The sequence below is a fragment of the Dermacentor silvarum genome, chromosome 8, assembly GCF_013339745.2.
Source record: "Dermacentor silvarum isolate Dsil-2018 chromosome 8, BIME_Dsil_1.4, whole genome shotgun sequence".
Classification (NCBI taxonomy): domain Eukaryota; kingdom Metazoa; phylum Arthropoda; class Arachnida; order Ixodida; family Ixodidae; genus Dermacentor; species Dermacentor silvarum.
The window spans coordinates 173,929,805-173,947,151 of record NC_051161.1 but is presented as its reverse complement, the minus strand read 5'-3'; the positions used below and the strand labels follow the sequence as shown (position 1 = coordinate 173,947,151).

Sequence of the window (17,347 nt, the reverse complement as noted above, 5' to 3'; positions counted from 1 at the left end):
AACTGCTGAGTGACAGAGGCCATGTGTTTTTGTCCAACGTCCTACAAGAGCTGCTCCGCTCGTGTTGTATTGTTTATCGCACACCAACTGCCTACCACCCTCAAACGAATGGGCTCACGGAACGTTTAAACCGCACGCTCGGTGACATGCTGTCGATGTACATTGATTCTGATCATTCCAATTGGGACGTCGTTCTCCCATTCGTGACTTATGTGTATAACACCGCGACACAGTCTATGACGGGATTTTCACCATTTTTTGTATATGGCCGTGAACCATCCTCCACACTTGACACAATTTTACCGTACCCCCGGACGCCTCCGCATTCACTGCAATTTCTGACGTCGCCCAGCATGCAGAGGAGGGTCGTCAGCTGTCCCGCTCGTTCACGTCCGACAGCCAAGCCCTCCAGAAAGATCGCTGCGACACCGACGAGCATGTGCAGAGTTTTGCCGTTGGATCCGTCGTCTCGCTCCGAATACCTTTCAACTCTCCTGGCCTCACTCGCGAGTTTGCTGCCAAGTACCACGGGCCATACCGCGTCATCGAGCGCCGGTCTCCCGTCCCCTATGTCATTGAGCCGGTCAACCCCTCCTCGGACAAGCGCCGTCTCGGTCGCGACATGGTCCACGTCAGCCGCCTCAAGCCGCATCACGACCGTCTCATCCTTGCGTCCCCTTGAGTCGCCAGGATGGCTCCCCTTCGCTGCCGGGGTTATTGTAGTGAAGAATAAGAACAGGGAGCAAGCAGTAGTGAGCGCAGATCACGAGCTCTTGGCGCCGAGACCGTTGCTCTCATGCGACTGTACTGGTTTTTCGCCTGCCGCTTGCCGTCGGTAAATCTCCTTATCAAAAAGGTTAAATCATTCCCAACTTCAGCACCGGAAAATTCCATTCACAAATATTCACAGGGTCTCTTATGTTTATTTATTTATTAATGTTACCCTCAGGGTACAGAGTACGTTTCAGAGGGGGAAGGCAATTTACAACAATAAAAAAGAACCAAAGCACATTTCATACAAGATCGAATATAAAACAATAGAGGAAAAAGATTAATAATGGGAACAATCTTCTTACAATAACATAGTAAAACAATTGAAGAACAATTATATTATGGGAGAACGGAAACAGGATACAAAAATTAGTTAATGAACAACACAAAGGCTGTAATTAGGGAATCATCGTCGTCAAGGACCTTTTTAAATTGAAGGGTATCAGTGATGCTCGTTAGTGATGCGGGTAGGGAATTCCAATCGTTACAAGTTCTTGGAAAATATGACTGCGCACATGTTACTGTGTTGCAATGGGGCCCTGCTACTTTCTGTTGGTGATCAGAGTTATGGTGAGACGAAGTGAACTGAGCAAGCGTAGCTTCTTGCCTTGCTGCGATAGTTTTGTCATAGTGCAGGCTTCATTGTGCTTCTTGGACGAGAAGACATCTGAAGCGATGACAGCCGGCACGTCATCGCTTGCGTCGAGCATGCCTCTTCGCACTCTATCCCCCAGTGATATAGTGTAAGGCTCGCCACGTCGACATGGAGATGACCGGTTCCTGTTTCTCCAACAGTGACCCTATGGACTCCGACAACGACTACACCGTCGTGGAGGGCAAGCGACTGAAGAGGAAATACCGCAGGACAACCAAAGATGTGAGTGAGCAGCGCCCCAATGTGCCGCCTACACCGACTTACAGGATTGCTTTTGTACCTCTCGACTTGTCTAAGAATTTAAATTCTGTGCACAGACAGGTAGTCAACACCTACCTTGGTAATGTGGCTCCGAAAGGAATTAACGAAGTGCGCTTCAACACCAGAAAAAACGTAGTAACAGTGGAAGTAGCGACGCAAGCCGCCCTAGAAAAATTGAAAAGCGTGCGCATACTAGGACACATAGAAGTCCGGTCGTTCACTGTGCACAGTGGTCACACTAGGGCAGGCGTTATTTCTGATGTCGTGATTGCCATCAGCGACGAAGAGTTCCAAAGGCTTCTGTCTTCAACAGTGAAGGTCCTCGACTTTCATCGCTTCGGTCGCTCGACGAGCGTCAAGCTTCTTTTCGAGGGACACACGCTACCTGATCATGTCAAGGTGGGCTATATGAGGCACCCGGTGCGTCCTTATGTGCCCCGACCAATGCAGTGTCACAAGTGCCTGAAGCTAGGCCATGTCAGCGCTGTCTGCACAGGCCAGATGGCATGCCTCCGCTGTGGCAGCAGTCATGACATATCTTCATGCACAGTAAAAGAAATGAAGTGCTTGAATTGCGGTGGACCCCACGAGGCCAATTCCAAGGATTGCCCTAAACAGAAAAAGGAGATAAAAATACTGAATCAAATGAGCAAGACAAGTATGTCCCACAAAGACGCAGCAGCGTTAGTGAAAAGCCGGAGGAGACGATCACGTCGTCGACGTGGGCAAGCTGTAGGTGCAAACGAGAGCTCCTTGGCTCCAATTCCACAGGTCCAGCAGAAGGTAGTTCAATCGGCCTCGATCGATCTCTCCGAGCCATTGCTTCAAGCGAGCCTCACCAGCCCGGATTCGAATATATGGCCATGCTTGCCGCAGCGTAGACGGGCCTTAGACTGTCAGCGCGAGCAAGGACAATGCACTGAAAAATCACCGTTGGACTCTGTCATCAAAGCGATGCTGCGACAAATAATCGACGCCCTGCAGCTGCTACTGACTGGTTTAAATACGCCAGTGGCGCTAACAGCTGCAAAAATTATGCAAGCTATAGACAGTCTTCTGGCTACACTGTAGTAGCATCTACCTCTGCCCGCGAAGGTGACTGTGCTGTTCTGGGAAGTCATCGTGTTCACCACGATGGGACCTCATCATCGTGTTCACCATACCAGCATCATTCTTCCTCCTCACATCCTATCTCTGTTATTCCCCCAACCCCCTTCCCCAGCGTGGAGTAGCAGGCTAGAGGCACTTCACTCAGGCCGACCTCTCCACCTTTCTGCCATTAAAACGTCTCTCTCTCTCTAGAGTTATGGTAGAAAATCTTGTGGAACAGATAAATGCGGGTGTGCTTTCGGCGGGTAGCTTGCGGGATGAGGTTTTAAAATGTTTCATTCTGGGTGACGCTAGCTGAACAGTGATGGTTAGCCAAGATAAAACGAGCTGCACGATTCTGCACACTTTCCAATATGAGTGCTTGTGTGACCTGTCCACAGTCCTATACAGATGAAGCATATGCCATTTGGCGTCGCACATAGGTGATGTATAACTTTACTGATGATGGAGCAAGAAATTCCAATATGAGTGCTTGTGTGACCTGTCCACAGTCCTATACAGATGAAGCATATGCCATTTGGAGTCGCACATAGGTGATGTATAACTTTAGTGATGATGGAGAAAGAAAAAAAGTTTCTTCGAAGGTAACGCACAGTGTTTTGTTTGCGTTGGATGCTATAGGTTCTGTATGTAATTTCCAGGACGGAGTGTTTGTTATATGGACGCAGAGACACCGGTAGGATGTTACGCTTTCAAGGGGCTTACTGTGAAGAAACTAAGTTGGAAAAGTTGTATTTGAACGAGAAACGCTCATAGACACTTTTTAACGTTTAGTTCCATATTCCAAATATGACACCAATCAAGTCTGCTATAGAGATCGACCTGGAGCGAGTGAATATCGATATCGTTATTTTACGGTAAAGCACACAGATAAACAAATTCTAGAGCTAATAGCTGTAGGTAAGTCTTCTATATAAGTTAGCAATAGCAGGTGGCCCAGTACTGATCCATGAGAAACCCCAGAGCCAACTGGTGCAGAAGGGGAATTGGTGTCATTAGTGCTGACGAAATGAAGACGAGAAGTGTGAGGCTTAGGCTGGACACAGGAAGACTCACATAGTAGGGAACGCTTTAATGCTGGCTTAATGTTACATACACATCACACCGACTGAGCACTACAGCAGCAATGGCTTCACTGACTCGCCCATGGCGGGCAAACAAACAAAGGATGAGGCTGCCGGAAACGGAAGCAGGCAAGGCACGCGACGATGTCGGCGCGGCTACTTGCTGCGCAGGACACGTGGCGCCATCTGTAGCCGCCCAGACCAACTGGGCCAAGCACACATCACTCACAGAAGAAAGAAATCCACGAATCCAGTTAAGAACTGCAGGGTCAATTTTTAGAACACTTAGTTTGTATAAAAGCAGTGAATGGTTAACCTTATCAAACGCTTTAGCAAAGTCAAGAAATATGCAGTCAGTTGAAAAAGTGCAGTCCAAATTGCAGTGGAAGTCGTTAGTGAAGGAATGTAGTTGAGTATCACAAGCGAAAAACTTTCGGAAGCCATGCTGAGAGAAAATTAACAAGAGTACTAAATATTATAAGTTCCATTAATTTGCATGGTATCGATGTGAGATATATGGGTCGATAGTTAGATGGATTCTGTTTATCAACCGCTTTACGCGTATGTACATGTTATCGCTAAGGCGACTTGAAGGCGAAAGCTCAATTGCAGAAGCACTAAAGACTGACCCCCTTAATTCGCATAGTCATCCCCTTACTCATCCTCTTAATTGGCTTATACTCATCCTCTGAATTCATTTTCTCATAGAAGACGATGACGATGGTGACCTGGACACCATCAAAATTCTTGCGTTAGCGTTGGCATACAGGTAAGACACGATGCCATGTTGGTATAGAAAGTCACTGAGAAATCTGCGTCAATCCGAGCATTTTTGGACGTGTTTTTACTTTGCTTACTCATAGAAGATGATGGCGACGGTGAGCCGCACGCCATTAAAATTGTTTTGTGAGGTAAGACACGATGCCGGGTTGGTGTAGTAAGTCACTACACCAACCCGGCATCGTGTCTTGCGCCGTCGACCATTTTTGTACCATTCATGTAGTCGCGGCGTTTTCGCTCAAGTACTTTAAAGGTAGGCTGAATGATGAGAGATATCAGACCTTCATAAAAAATTTCATGTTACACTCCTGTAGCACGCGAAGGCGCAAGTCTGCTGCACACGTGGTAATGCATTAAGATAATTATGCGATCGGAGGGGTCAGACTTCTTACAAGACATTACGAGCCGCAGCGTGAAGTAAACGTATGGCGCTGTAGGCTGACCTCGTCAACGACACATGCGAGCACCTAATGCGCTACCTTAAGGTCATTTCTTCCTTTCTTTCGTTTCCTCATCAATATTCAGTCACTGCATCTTTGCTTGCTTACGCTGGTATGAGCCATTCCTGATGATGAACTTTTTGCATAATATTTATTGCGATTTGGACGCTCCAAGCGGATTTCTGCCATCGTCGTCGCCGTGAGGTTCTGTATAAAGTCCAAGGGCGATAAAATCGTCGCCGCGCGCGGTGTTCTGTATAGACGAGGCAACCTAAAGTTTGCCCGCGCGGCACCAGCGCCGCCCACTCCCCTGGCGGAAGGATGGAAGTGTCGAAGGTCGCCGCCGGGCCAGCGCGCGGCTGTGTTCTCTACGGCGCGAGCGACCGCGTGCGTTGTTTTCGTGACGGCGAGCGCGACCTCATCAACCAGGAAAGGTGGCACGCAATACTGCTGTGTTGTTGATTGCCACAAGAGCCTCGAAAAGTCGAAAGCCGCCCGTGAAGTTCTACAGAATTCCGGAGAGGTGGTACGAGGAGGACAGACGACAAGCGTGGATAACTGCAGTGCGCCGAGTCAAGTAAGTCACGTACTTTCGCATTCGCGTGCAATATCACGGCCGCTCGATAAAAACGCAATAGTAATGTGCCTGTATTTAGCGCATGGCCGTTTGTTTAGACGTGTCGCGTAGTTGAATCGTACAGTGAAATCCGCCGTGTTAGCTTAGCGGTAAATGCATACGTGTAGCGCCGCTAAGCTCGACGACGCGAGCTCGATTCCCGGCCACGGCGGCCGCATTTCGATGGGGCGAAATGCAAGAATACGGTTCTTGCCATGTACTTTGATTTTTGTGCACGTTAAAGAACCCCGGTGGTCAAATTTATTCCTGAGACCCTCCATTACAGCGTGCCTCATAATGATATTGTGCTTTTGGCACGTAAAACCTACGAATTTAATTGATTGTACTGTTCGTTCACTCGCGATCGGCAAAGACTGGCTCAAGATAATTATAACCTTTTTCCAAACGCTGCAACTTAAATTCCTAGTTGTACAGGCAACAAATAGGGCCACACGTGACTTGTATTTTGTGTGGTGGAATTCCGTATTTAATGCAAGCTGCGGTCATCGCATGCGTCGGTAAGCGGCAGATCGCAAAGCAGCTGCCCGAGACGCGCGCGTTATGTTTGTTGCTTGGCCATGCTTTCTGGGTTCACAATATCCAATCATGCTTTAAAGTAATTGCCACCTTGCACATTCTTCCTGCTTCACTCTTCCCGCCAAGAATCTTCGTTTCGTGTAGTAGCCGGCCATCGGTGTGAGCTTACTTTTGCTGCGGCGGGGCATTCGCCCGACGAGAAACTAGACTTGCTTTGGTGAGGCATGTATCGCCAATTCTTGCGCTCATGCTGCTGGTCCCAAGGTAATCGCTGGTTACCGTGACCTGGGTTCATTTCGCGGAGCAGTTTGTACGAGTGATTGCTCATGACCAGTGAAAAGATACCTTGCTCAATAATGCAATGAGTTGCCATGACTCTAGCATTGAATAAGACATGATGTACATTAAATATTTATACAGCATGATATAAGGCATTGGGCGCATATGTATTACTTACATCTTTAATTAATTTTATTGGCTTATTGGTGCCTAATGCATGTGTTCAAATTTCTGTTCCGACAGTGCTGATGCCACTCCCTGGGAGCCAAATTGAGAGCAGCCGTGTGTGCGCGCCCAGCGACCAACGAAACCAACCGCAATCGTCACCGTCTCTGCACATCTCTGCAAGCATGGATGACCGCTTTGTGACTGCACCATAGAGAAATAAAAGTGACTAAATGACTGAACTCGGTGTGTACCTCTAACTCGATGTCGTAAACTATCTTGTTGGACACCTCCGACACGCACTTGGCTTTCACTGTCACATCACCGCCCACAATTTTTCAACACCACACACGTGTGGAAGCAGACGCTCCCCTTTTTTGAGGTTGCCGCCACGAAAAAAACTGTTGGCGTTGGCAACCGTCTTGAAATCGCACTGCAGTATTTGCATCGCTGTTCAGCAAGCAGGCGATCTGCCGCCGTCGAAAACGGAGCGCCGTGAGCACGAGCAGCGAAGGAAAGCGCGGGCGAAACAATGTAAACAAAGCGGAGACTGCACCGCGGAGCGACCGCGCTGCTTGAAATTTCCACCTTGGGGGCACTGTCAGGAGGCGCAGCAGCGCCTTCAGGCGATTGTTTTCTCGTCTATATGCGAGGGAATGTGCGCGAGGGACGCGCGCTTTCACGGTGAGCGAACGCACGGCGGATAACAAACGCGACGTTTCCGTCGCGCGAAAGGCCATGGGGGGATGGAAACGAGGCAGGGGGGGGGGAGAGGGGGGGCGCCGTTGTGCTCCGGAACCTAAAGCCTCTCAAACTTCGTAAAGTAGCGACACGCTTTGAAGCATACCGCCTCCTCCTCGCGAGCCCTGTCCGGCGCCGACGCCGCGTCGCTATGGCCTCCCATGGGCCCTCGCGTCGGCTTCGTTTATTTACAGTCGTGCTCCATCTCCATTTTCGCTTGATAAGTGCCTAGCGAGCGGCGAGGAGCGCATGTTGGTGTCGTTGCTCTTCCGTGTTGTTTTGGCTTGCGAACGCCTCGAGCCACGTTTTGTGGCAAGTGCGACGTCGCTTCACGACAGTTTCCATCGCCATGACCTGCTGCGCCTTCGCATGCCAAAATAGTTTCAGCAAAGGAAAGAAGCTTAATCGTTTTGGAGGCTGAGTGAGAAAACGTAATTACGAAACTTCTAAGATTCAGCACAGTCTTTGTGACATTTGAGGCTCGAGCGTGAAAGCTCACCTTAGGAAAGCAACTCTGCCTTTTGTGGTAACTTACTAGACACCATACAAGAACTAACCGAAGCACACCTACAGGCACAATACTCTGCATAGCCAGTACCGGGAGGCATATACGTTCTCAACTCCAAATTCGCATCCCTGCTAATCATGACTCCCTAAAAGCCCTTCCTACGGAAACTCGTCAAGCGCTACGCATTCGACCGCTCCCCCGTAACATGCACCCCACCAACACCGCGAGCGACGGAAAGCCAGAGCAGCAGCCCTTCATAAACGGTACGGCGATGAACAGAACGCAATATGGGTAGATGCTGCATGCGATCAGCACGGAGCCACAGCGGTTGCTTACACACTGAACACACCTCCGTTAATAAAGGAACTATACCCCAGGGAACGGACCCAGAGGAAGAGATCGCTATAGCGCTCGGCAGCTCTAGTGCTACCTACATCCTGAGCGACTGAACTGCTGAATTATGCTAGGGGCAGAGTTCACCCTGCCACCTTCCACATACTGACCCCGAACTTCTCCCGCAGCGCTGAGCTCATCTGGGTGCCCGCGCACTCGGGAAACCCCGGCAATGAGGCCGCCGATTCTTTAGCCCGAGGTTCGAGAAACTGGGCACAGGCGGACCTCATGGGGGGTTTCTCGAGGGGTGTACCTTCGCTGAGCTCATCGCGAATGCTCGCGCCGACCAGGGAGATATACCCACCGCCCCACTTTTCCCTCACTACCAGGGAGCAACACCAGTGGCGCCGTCTGCAAACGCGGACCCTGCCTACCCCATCCCTCGTCTCCCTCTACCGACCCATCCCACCTTCCTGTCCTCTGTGCGATGCGCCGAAAGCAAACCTCACCCACATACTCCTGGCCTGTCCGGCTGCTCCTCCCCCTGGCGGGCCGACACCACTCCAAACCTGGGAGGACTGGGAGACCTCACCGCGCTCCAAGGATCCGGCAAGGCAGAAGATCGCCACCAGCCGGGCTGCCAGCGTCATGCACATGAACGTTTGAGTGCGGTGGGGTCGCGCGGGGACCCAGGGGGCATGGGAGGTCCCAAATGCCCTTTCAGAATAGTTTTTCTTCCTCCTCCTTCTTTAGAGCGAGTAGCTTTGTTTGCCTCTCTTGTTCGTGTTCGTCGTTGGCGGTCGCCCGGTGGATTTGCGATACAAAGGCACCGATGAAACGCGTGCGTGCTCTCCCGAAACCGAGTTACGGGGTGCTTTCGTCGCCGAACGACATCATCATTGGTCTTGGAGACGTGCTTGCTCATTCGCGTGAGCTTTAAATTGTGTGATGGTTACGATGCGGTGGTGGGGAGCACTCGCAAAGAAAACGTGCGATCGCCCGCTCGTTCACTGGCTGGTTTTGTCGTTTGCTCGTTTGTTTAGGCGTTCGCGCGCTCGTTTAGTGGTTCGCTTGCTTGTTGGTTTAACTATTAGTTCGTACAGCCACTATGTCTCTGAGACGCGATTGCTGTAGGACACTAAGGCTGGTGCGTCCGTGCCCTCAGCCAGCCTTTGAGCGTCATAGCTGATACGCACCGCAAATTCAAATGGTAGGGACGGCGTGGATTATTTAGGTTACTGAGGGTTAGCTGGAGGCCTGGATGTTGGCATTCGATCGTAAACGTGTTATTGAAAATGATGCGCAACAAGATCTTGCGACACGCGCTTGCCAAATGTAGCGCACGTGATACTTTCGGGGTGGCCATGGTAGTGTTAGCGCTCGTTCTTCTTCTTCTTTCTGGGGTTTTACGTGCCAAAACCAGTTCTGATTATGAGGCACGCCGTAGTGGAGGGCTCCGGATTAATTTTGACCACCTGGGGTTCTTTAACGTGCACTACAACGCAAGCACACGGGCGTTTTTGCATTTCGCCTCCATCGAAATGCGGCCGCCGCGGCCGGGATTCGATCCCACGATCTCGTGCTCAGCAGCGCAACGCCTTAGCTGACTAAGCCACCGCGGCGGGTATGTTAGCGCTCGTCTAGATACTTAAAAATTGTTATCAGAACAGGAAAAAGAAGCTGCTGGCACTGAATTTGTATGCATGCATATATATATATATATATATATATATATATATATATATATATATAGAAATCCTATGCTGTACACGAAGTTACTCGGAGCTAGAACGCCAACGCGAACGCTTAAAGTGCACCGCACTGCTATGCGTGCATTCACTCTGCGAAAGGTCGTCTGCTACGCCCAAGTGGTGTAGCCAGCGCCACGGTCGAGGAGGGAGTGCGAAAGAGAGGAGAATCGAGGAGGAGCAAAGGCGGACGAGGAGAGTGTCGCTACTTTACGAAGTTTCAGGGGATTTACCGGAATCAAGTGCGCATTTACCGACGCGGCGCAACGGGATCTGGCGATTCAATCTGGCGCACGAAAGGAGGAAAGTGGGAAGGCAGCGCGAGAGGGAGGGGTGCGGCTTCTACTCTGCCATCAACTGCGCACTTGTACATTGAGTGGCTGCGAGCGGTCGCGCGCAACGTATCTTGAAAGCGATCTGCACACGGCTCCTACCTTTGTATGCGCTGTGCTTTCGCCACCAGTTTCCGTTGAAGCGATAGATCGCACGAACATTCGCTCGCTGCTGTCGGCGCGCTTGCGCACGCCAGCGTTTTGACAGCGGCTGCCTGCGGTTGCCTGCGGTCATCGAGTGTGATCTATTCATGTTTGCTTGTACGCGCTGACACCAGGCCGGTTAATTAGGTTAGTAAGCGAATGGGTTCAAGTTTATACAGCCGATAAAACTACTATCCTTAATACGTATAGCTCTCTACTAATTGATGCTTCGCCTTTCGGGCGAAACTGCGACTTTTTTTTAGCCTCACTGAACTAGCCGCCGCGTTTTTCGGGTATGAGCCATTGCTGCTGATATTTTTTGTTTCACTCGTTTTTTTGCATCACTGGACCAGACGCCGCTTTTTTCTGGTATGAGCCATTGCAGCGAGCCACTTAGGGCTTTCGCCTTAAAACACACCAGGAAAAGACAGGGCTCTTTGAGACAACGATCCCAAATCATCTTTTGTAGAAGCCATTAAAAACAATAGGAAGGGCATTCTCGGCAACTTCAACGCTTGTACGCTCAACGCTCAACATGCCTGTTCATGTCAGCAAGCTCCTACAATATGGTATGCGGAGAAAAAGCACGCTGGCCTTTCCGTACAATGACTACCTACTAACTTGCTCAGCTTTCAGTCATTTTAGGTTCCTACAACCATGTTTCGCTTCCCCCTAAAACAGGGCCAGCATCAACTAGTTTGGCGGCGAGGAACCCACTGACATAACAACGCATGAAGCCTGGAAAGTGCGTACTTGTGAGCGACTAGACCGTAAACTGCACTTTCGTTTTAATTAGAGCTTTTGTAAACGCCCGTCATGACCAAAATAATGCAGTGGACCAGATGAAAGAATTACGCACTCGCCGCAAGAAAGCTTAAACGTGTAAAAATGAGAAATTGGACAATCTACCTTTGACGGGGGAAATGAAAAAGAACCCCATGGTATAAAACAAATCACTGCTTACTTAATGTGCACTCATTTGGCGTGGGGCGCGCTCAGCTCGATATTTTCATGGCGCTATAGGCAATGAAGCCATCAGAAATGGCTTTCAGTTCAGCTGCGGCTGCTTACTATGCAGCAATTTCTGCGACTTCGCCACGACGAACACTTGCGGTCTGCACTCAAGTACAAGGAACTTACTCGCATTCGCGTAGATATGCTTTGTCGGTTTTCTATATATGGTGCTATGAGGCAACGCTTATATTACGAGGTTGCATAAAATTGACAAAGCACAGTATTTGTTGCGGCTGCATTCATTAAGAATGTTTGCATCTTCGACTGCAGTGCGATGTTTTCTGGCATTTGTGATGCAGTGTGGCCGGGAACATTCTGGATGTCGCCGTCAAGAGGTACCACGCCATGGCGGCTTTCCAGCCCCTCATGAACGGTGAGGAAAGCGTCGTATTCTGTTTCTTGAACTGAGGTGCGATCCTGTGCGCATAGTCACATGGCCGATTGCTCACCCGCCGTGGTTGCTCAGTGGCTATGGTGTTGGGCTGCTGAGGTCGCGGGCTCGAATCCCGGCCACGGCGGCCGCATTTCGATGGGGGCGAAATGCGAAAACACCCGTGTACTTAGATTTAGGTGCACGTTAAAGAACCCCAGGTGGTCCAAGTTTCCGGAGTCCCCCACTACGGCGTGCCTCATAATCAGATCGTGGTTCTGGCACGTAAAACCCCATAATTTAATTTTAATTTTTTTTATTTATCGGGATTTCTCTATTCGGCGGAAAAATTAAACACGAGATGTATACCGTACTGGAAACGTCTGATTTTGATGTTCCTACTATTCTGTAAAACTACATAACTGATGGTTTGGCAATTACAAAAATTAAGAAGTTAGCTGATTACATTTAATTGACGAACTGAATGTCGGGGACTAAAATCGTGTATATCCTAAGCGCTGTGGGAATACCACCTAATTCCACAAAGCGTTGTCAGGTGGTATTCATGTCATTTCATGCATGCATGTTCCATGCCACGCATATTCTCTATTTATCTTGTTAAAACTACGACAACGACGGCACCAGGACCACGAGCACATCCCTATAGCTAGTGGCCCAAGGTAGTGGACAACTTGGGTCACTCGATCGACGTAAGAGGATGGATGGATGGATAGATCATCATCACCCTATATTTATGTCCACTGCAGGACCAAGGCCTCTCCCTGAAATCTCCAATTACCCCTGCCTAACATTTTTCGTTCCATCGCTCATAGTGCGGTCCTTGTTCTCGAGCTTCTTTGTTAACCTGCAAGTTTCTGACCATATGTTAGCACCGGTAGCATGCAATGATTGTACAATTTTCTTTTCAACGACAGTCGTAAGATCCCAGTAAGGATTTGCTAATGCCTGTTATGTGCACTCCAACCCAATTTTATTCTTCTGTAAATTTCTTTCCTGTGATCAGGGTCCCTTGTGAGTAATTGACTTAGATAAACGTACTACTTTACAGACTCTAGTGGCTGACTGGCCATCCTGAAATTTTGTTCCCTTGCAGGCTTTGATTAGATCGACTGTTATTCCATCTGCTCCAGCAGCTTTTACCCTGATCATATCTGGCAAGGCCCTTCTAGCTTCAGTTAGAAGTTATAGCTATAGGCCCTCCTAGTTATAGAAGGAGCCTCTATGTCCTGTTCATCACTTCGATTGAAAGTAGCTTGGCTGCTCTGGGTACTGTACAGGTGAGTATAGAATTCTTTCGCTACTTTTACTATGTCATCAATCGATTTGTAGATAGATGCAAAGTACCTAAGGTAAGCAAAGAACACTTGGCAATGCTATCTAGGTCATCGGCTCAAGTACCATTCCCTTTCAGGTTACTTTGGTGCGATTAGGGTTACTTTAGTGCGACACGCACATTTTGGGGACTGACGGTTTATCTATGTCTATTACCGTTTTCCCGCCAATCTGGTTCTCTAGACATAGGCTGAGTTCTCCCGCCAATATTGATTCTCTAGACATAGGCTGATTCTCTAGCCTATGTCTAGAGAATCAATATGTTGCTGTATGTTCAACTCGCTACAATTTGCGTTAAGAACTTTTTTGACACTGAAAAAGACCTGCAGACTTCAGTGACCCCTTCGGCCGAGTCTTTTATCAATGGTGTGTGAAATGCACGTCAATATTATGTTCTCAGCATCGCTTCTCTTTGCAGTAGGTCATGCTAGCGACTCATTAAAAAAACTTATAACAATTTACAACATTTATTGGGGATGGAAACATCGCAACGTGCATGCAGAGGTCATAAATACATATAATTAACTTAGTAACAGAAGTGAGGCCAAGCCGGATTCACTCAATCACAATCAATAGCAGTCATGCGCAGCAGAGCTTGTACTAGGACTCAGAAAAAAAAAGACGAGGCTGCAGTTTTGCCGGAAAGGCGAAGCAGTATTAATGATAGCGAAGCATAAGCCAATTACACGAAAAAGATTCTTCCCGTATACATCTGTGTAAGAGCCGCACCCCTAACTTGAAAGCAACTATTTTTTTAAAATCCAACCGAGAAGCAATCGCGTTCAGCGCGATTCCGATCGCGCTTCACTGCGAATTTTCCCGCGCAGCGTACTTTCGCGCGTCGCAAGTATATAAAAAAAGTCGATTATAACTTAAGAAGACAGGAGAGGCGCCCAGCCCTGATCACTGAAGCGCAGCAGCCTATTGCTACCATGACTGAAGAAATAGTCCCGCTGACGCGACTCGGCCCAGCTCGAAGCGCGGGCTGCCGTGTCCTCCGTCGGCGGGGTCACCGGCCGTGCGGCTCATGACGTCAGTCTAGAGTGCACCCCCATTGATGGATGCTCGTGTGCATCCGCCTTTGAGGGGCATATGCCACTGTCTTCTAAAGTTTTACACTACTATAGAGGGCGAGAGGAGGCGATCGCGGAGGTTTACGGCGTATTTCATACTCGTGGTTGGAAAAATGAGATAAAATGGCCCGGTCGGTTGCTTGTAAGGCTCGTCAAAATTGCGGCAAAAAAGTGCGGTCTTCAGACGAGTCTGTGCGTTTGTTATATCACCTATATAAATTGTAGTAACATTTACTCACTGATTAAAATAACAAACATCGTGCAATGCACCCACCATGTAAGCCTGTAAGTATCTCGCTGGAAGACCACGAGCAGTCGCTATCACAACGCTGACATTATGATGAACGCCGGCAGCGGGGGCGAATGATTCGTACAGGCGTGCGACACACCACGACTCCGAAAATTAGATTCATCATCGTCATCTGCATATTTTTATGTCCACTACAGGACGGCTTCTGTCAGCGATCCCCAATTACCCCTGTCTCTTAACTTAGGGTATGCGATCTGCAACACTTGGGGCGTGGAAAAACCGCCTAAGAAGGTAGCGCGCATGACAGCTAGCAGCCATCCCTGCTCACCCTAGATCATTGCACCCCCCAATGATTACCAACGATTGGATACGGCACGCGGGTCGCATAAGCGTCAACCGCACACAGTAATTTGCAGCTGCGGCAGGGCTAGATGAGAAGACTCCTGCCCACGCACGTATTTGTTCACGTGACCTCCAGCCAACCTGAATATTGAGCGCGAATATTACGGCTCAGCGTTACGGGCTTTTTCTCGCACCCGCAGTGTATGGGCCGCTTAGTCATATGACTTTTGGACTTTATACGGAATATCACGGCGACGAAGACAGCGAAAATTTGCCCGGAGTGTCGATACAATTGCTGTCGCAATAAAACGAGAAATAGAAAACAGGCGTCGAGCTCGCTTCCACCGCGCCTGCGGACGTTGCAATGTGCACCGGCTACAAACACAGCATGAGCACCAACGACAAAACCAATAGTGGGCACCTTGCTTATCCGTACTTCGCCAGAACCCGTCTGACTCTGAAAAGGAAGCGTATTTTCCACCGTATAATCACCTGCGGAAACATAACACTTTATCGCGCACGGAGACAGCGCACGTGAAGGGACCAGCCATCTCGGATGACCCAAGCTTGAACTCGGCGCAGATAAAACTCCAAAATGAAGCGCGTGACCCACATATGTATGGCACATGCAGGAAAAGTAGAAGTTGAGGACCCGTGTGTTCTAGCCGTTAGGAGAAAGAAGACTCCACGCCGCTATCAAGAAGGTTCATCAGCTCACGCGTTTCCATCAGCGAGTGACATGTACCGCCAGAGTTTCCAGGAAGTACTTGACACAGTGCTGTCTTCGTTAAACAACAGTTATCCACCTGATATGTGGCAGCATAAGTCCCACATTGAGCAGCTTGCCATAGGGAAGGAAGACGAAGCATATATAACAGTTCTACGCTGATGACCTTGAACCAGAACGCCTGATTTTGCACAGAGATATGCTGATTGACATTTTAAGCCAGCAAAGGTCGGCTTCATTGCGCACATTTGGGGACGTCATGCGCATGTTTACGGGGGGCAAGGGCAAACACCCGCGAAACCATTTGCTGGAAATGGCCAAGACAGGCAGGCAGGCAGGCAGGCAGGCAGGCAGGCAGTGAACTTTATTTTAGGTCCTGAGGAGCGACTCCGAGAACCCCTTTACGGGGGAGGAGCCACCGCGGGCCGCTCCCACGTTGGGACGGGCAGGCCGTGCCTGACCGCCGCGTCGTGGGCCCTCTGGACAGCCCGTATCTGAGCGGTGAGGTCGGAGCTCTTGAACGCCTCCACCCACTCTTCTTCCGTGGTGAGATTATCGTGGTCCTGTAACGAGGGACACCGCCAGAGCATGTGTTCTAAAGTGCAGAAGGGATCGCCGCAATCCGGACAATCGGGCTCGAACGAGTCCGCGTACCTGCTGACCCTGGCTAGACTGGGATAGGACCAGGTCTGCAGCATGCGAAGGGTGAAAGACTGAGGCCTTGAAAGCTTGGCGTGGGGCGGGGGATAGACCCTCCTGCCGAGCTGATAGTGCTTTGAAATTTCGTTAAACGTGTGGAGCGAGTCCTTGTGGAACCCCGCGTCCGCGCCCTCGAGCGGCGTTTCCCCGGCGCGGTGGGTGAGTTCGCGCGCGCGGGCGTGGGCCAGCTCGTTGGCGTTGGGAACGACGGTGGAGACCTGCGGTCCCATGTGGGCCGGGAACCAAGTGATGACGTGGGGGGAGACGCTCCTGCCGCAAAGCAGGGAGGCCGCTTCCCTCGAGACCGAACCCGTGGCGAAGGCCCTGACCGCCGCCCGGGAATCCGTGTAGATCTTCGGCCTGCTCCCGTCCCGGAGGGCGAGGGCCACCGCGACCTGCTCCGCCATTGCCGGAGACGAGCCCGGCACCGACGCGGCGTTAAGGAGGTTGCCTCTGTGATCTACCACGGCCGCCACGAATCGGTCGGATGAACCGTATTGGGCGGCGTCGACGAACGCTACCGATCACGGATCGCCACCGACGGATCTGAGAAGTGCGGCCGCCCGGGCCCTGCGTCTGCCTACATTGTGTTGCGGGTGCACGTTGCGCGGGAACAGCGAGACCGTGATGGCCTCCCGCGTATCCGCCTCGAGCGCGCACCGCCTCTCCCTGACGGCAGTGGGATTGCAGCCCAGCGTCTCCAAGATCCGCCTCCCCGCAGGCGAGGAAGAGAGCCTGACGACCTGGGCCGTCTGCTGTATCTCAACAAGCTCGTCGAGAGTGTTGTGGACTCCCAGCTGCATGAGCTTCTCCGTGCTGGCGGCCATGGGGATGCCGAGCACCTTTTTGATGCTCTTGCGCATCAGCGCTTCGAGCTTTGCCCTCTCGTATTTGTGCCAGCGATGCACGGAGGCCACGTACATGATGTGGCTCATTAGGAAGGCGTGGTACAACCTGAGGAGGTTGTCCTCCCCCAGCCCTCCGCGACTGTTGGAGACCCTAGTGATGAGCCTGAGCATGTTATCCGTTTTGGTG

At 50.4% G+C, this 17,347-nt stretch overlaps 1 protein-coding gene across 2 annotated transcripts in view; it reads left to right on the top strand.

The window, feature by feature from the left end:
• LOC119462588 (solute carrier family 41 member 1) overlaps positions 1-17,347 on the top strand; it is a 520,047-nt gene that overhangs the window by 326,878 nt on the left and 175,822 nt on the right. For both annotated transcript variants that reach the window (XM_049672745.1, XM_037723922.2), the window contains one exon: positions 11,798-11,871. In XM_049672745.1, the coding sequence (XP_049528702.1) occupies positions 11,798-11,871 (74 nt within the window). The remainder of the gene's footprint in view (positions 1-11,797; positions 11,872-17,347) is intronic.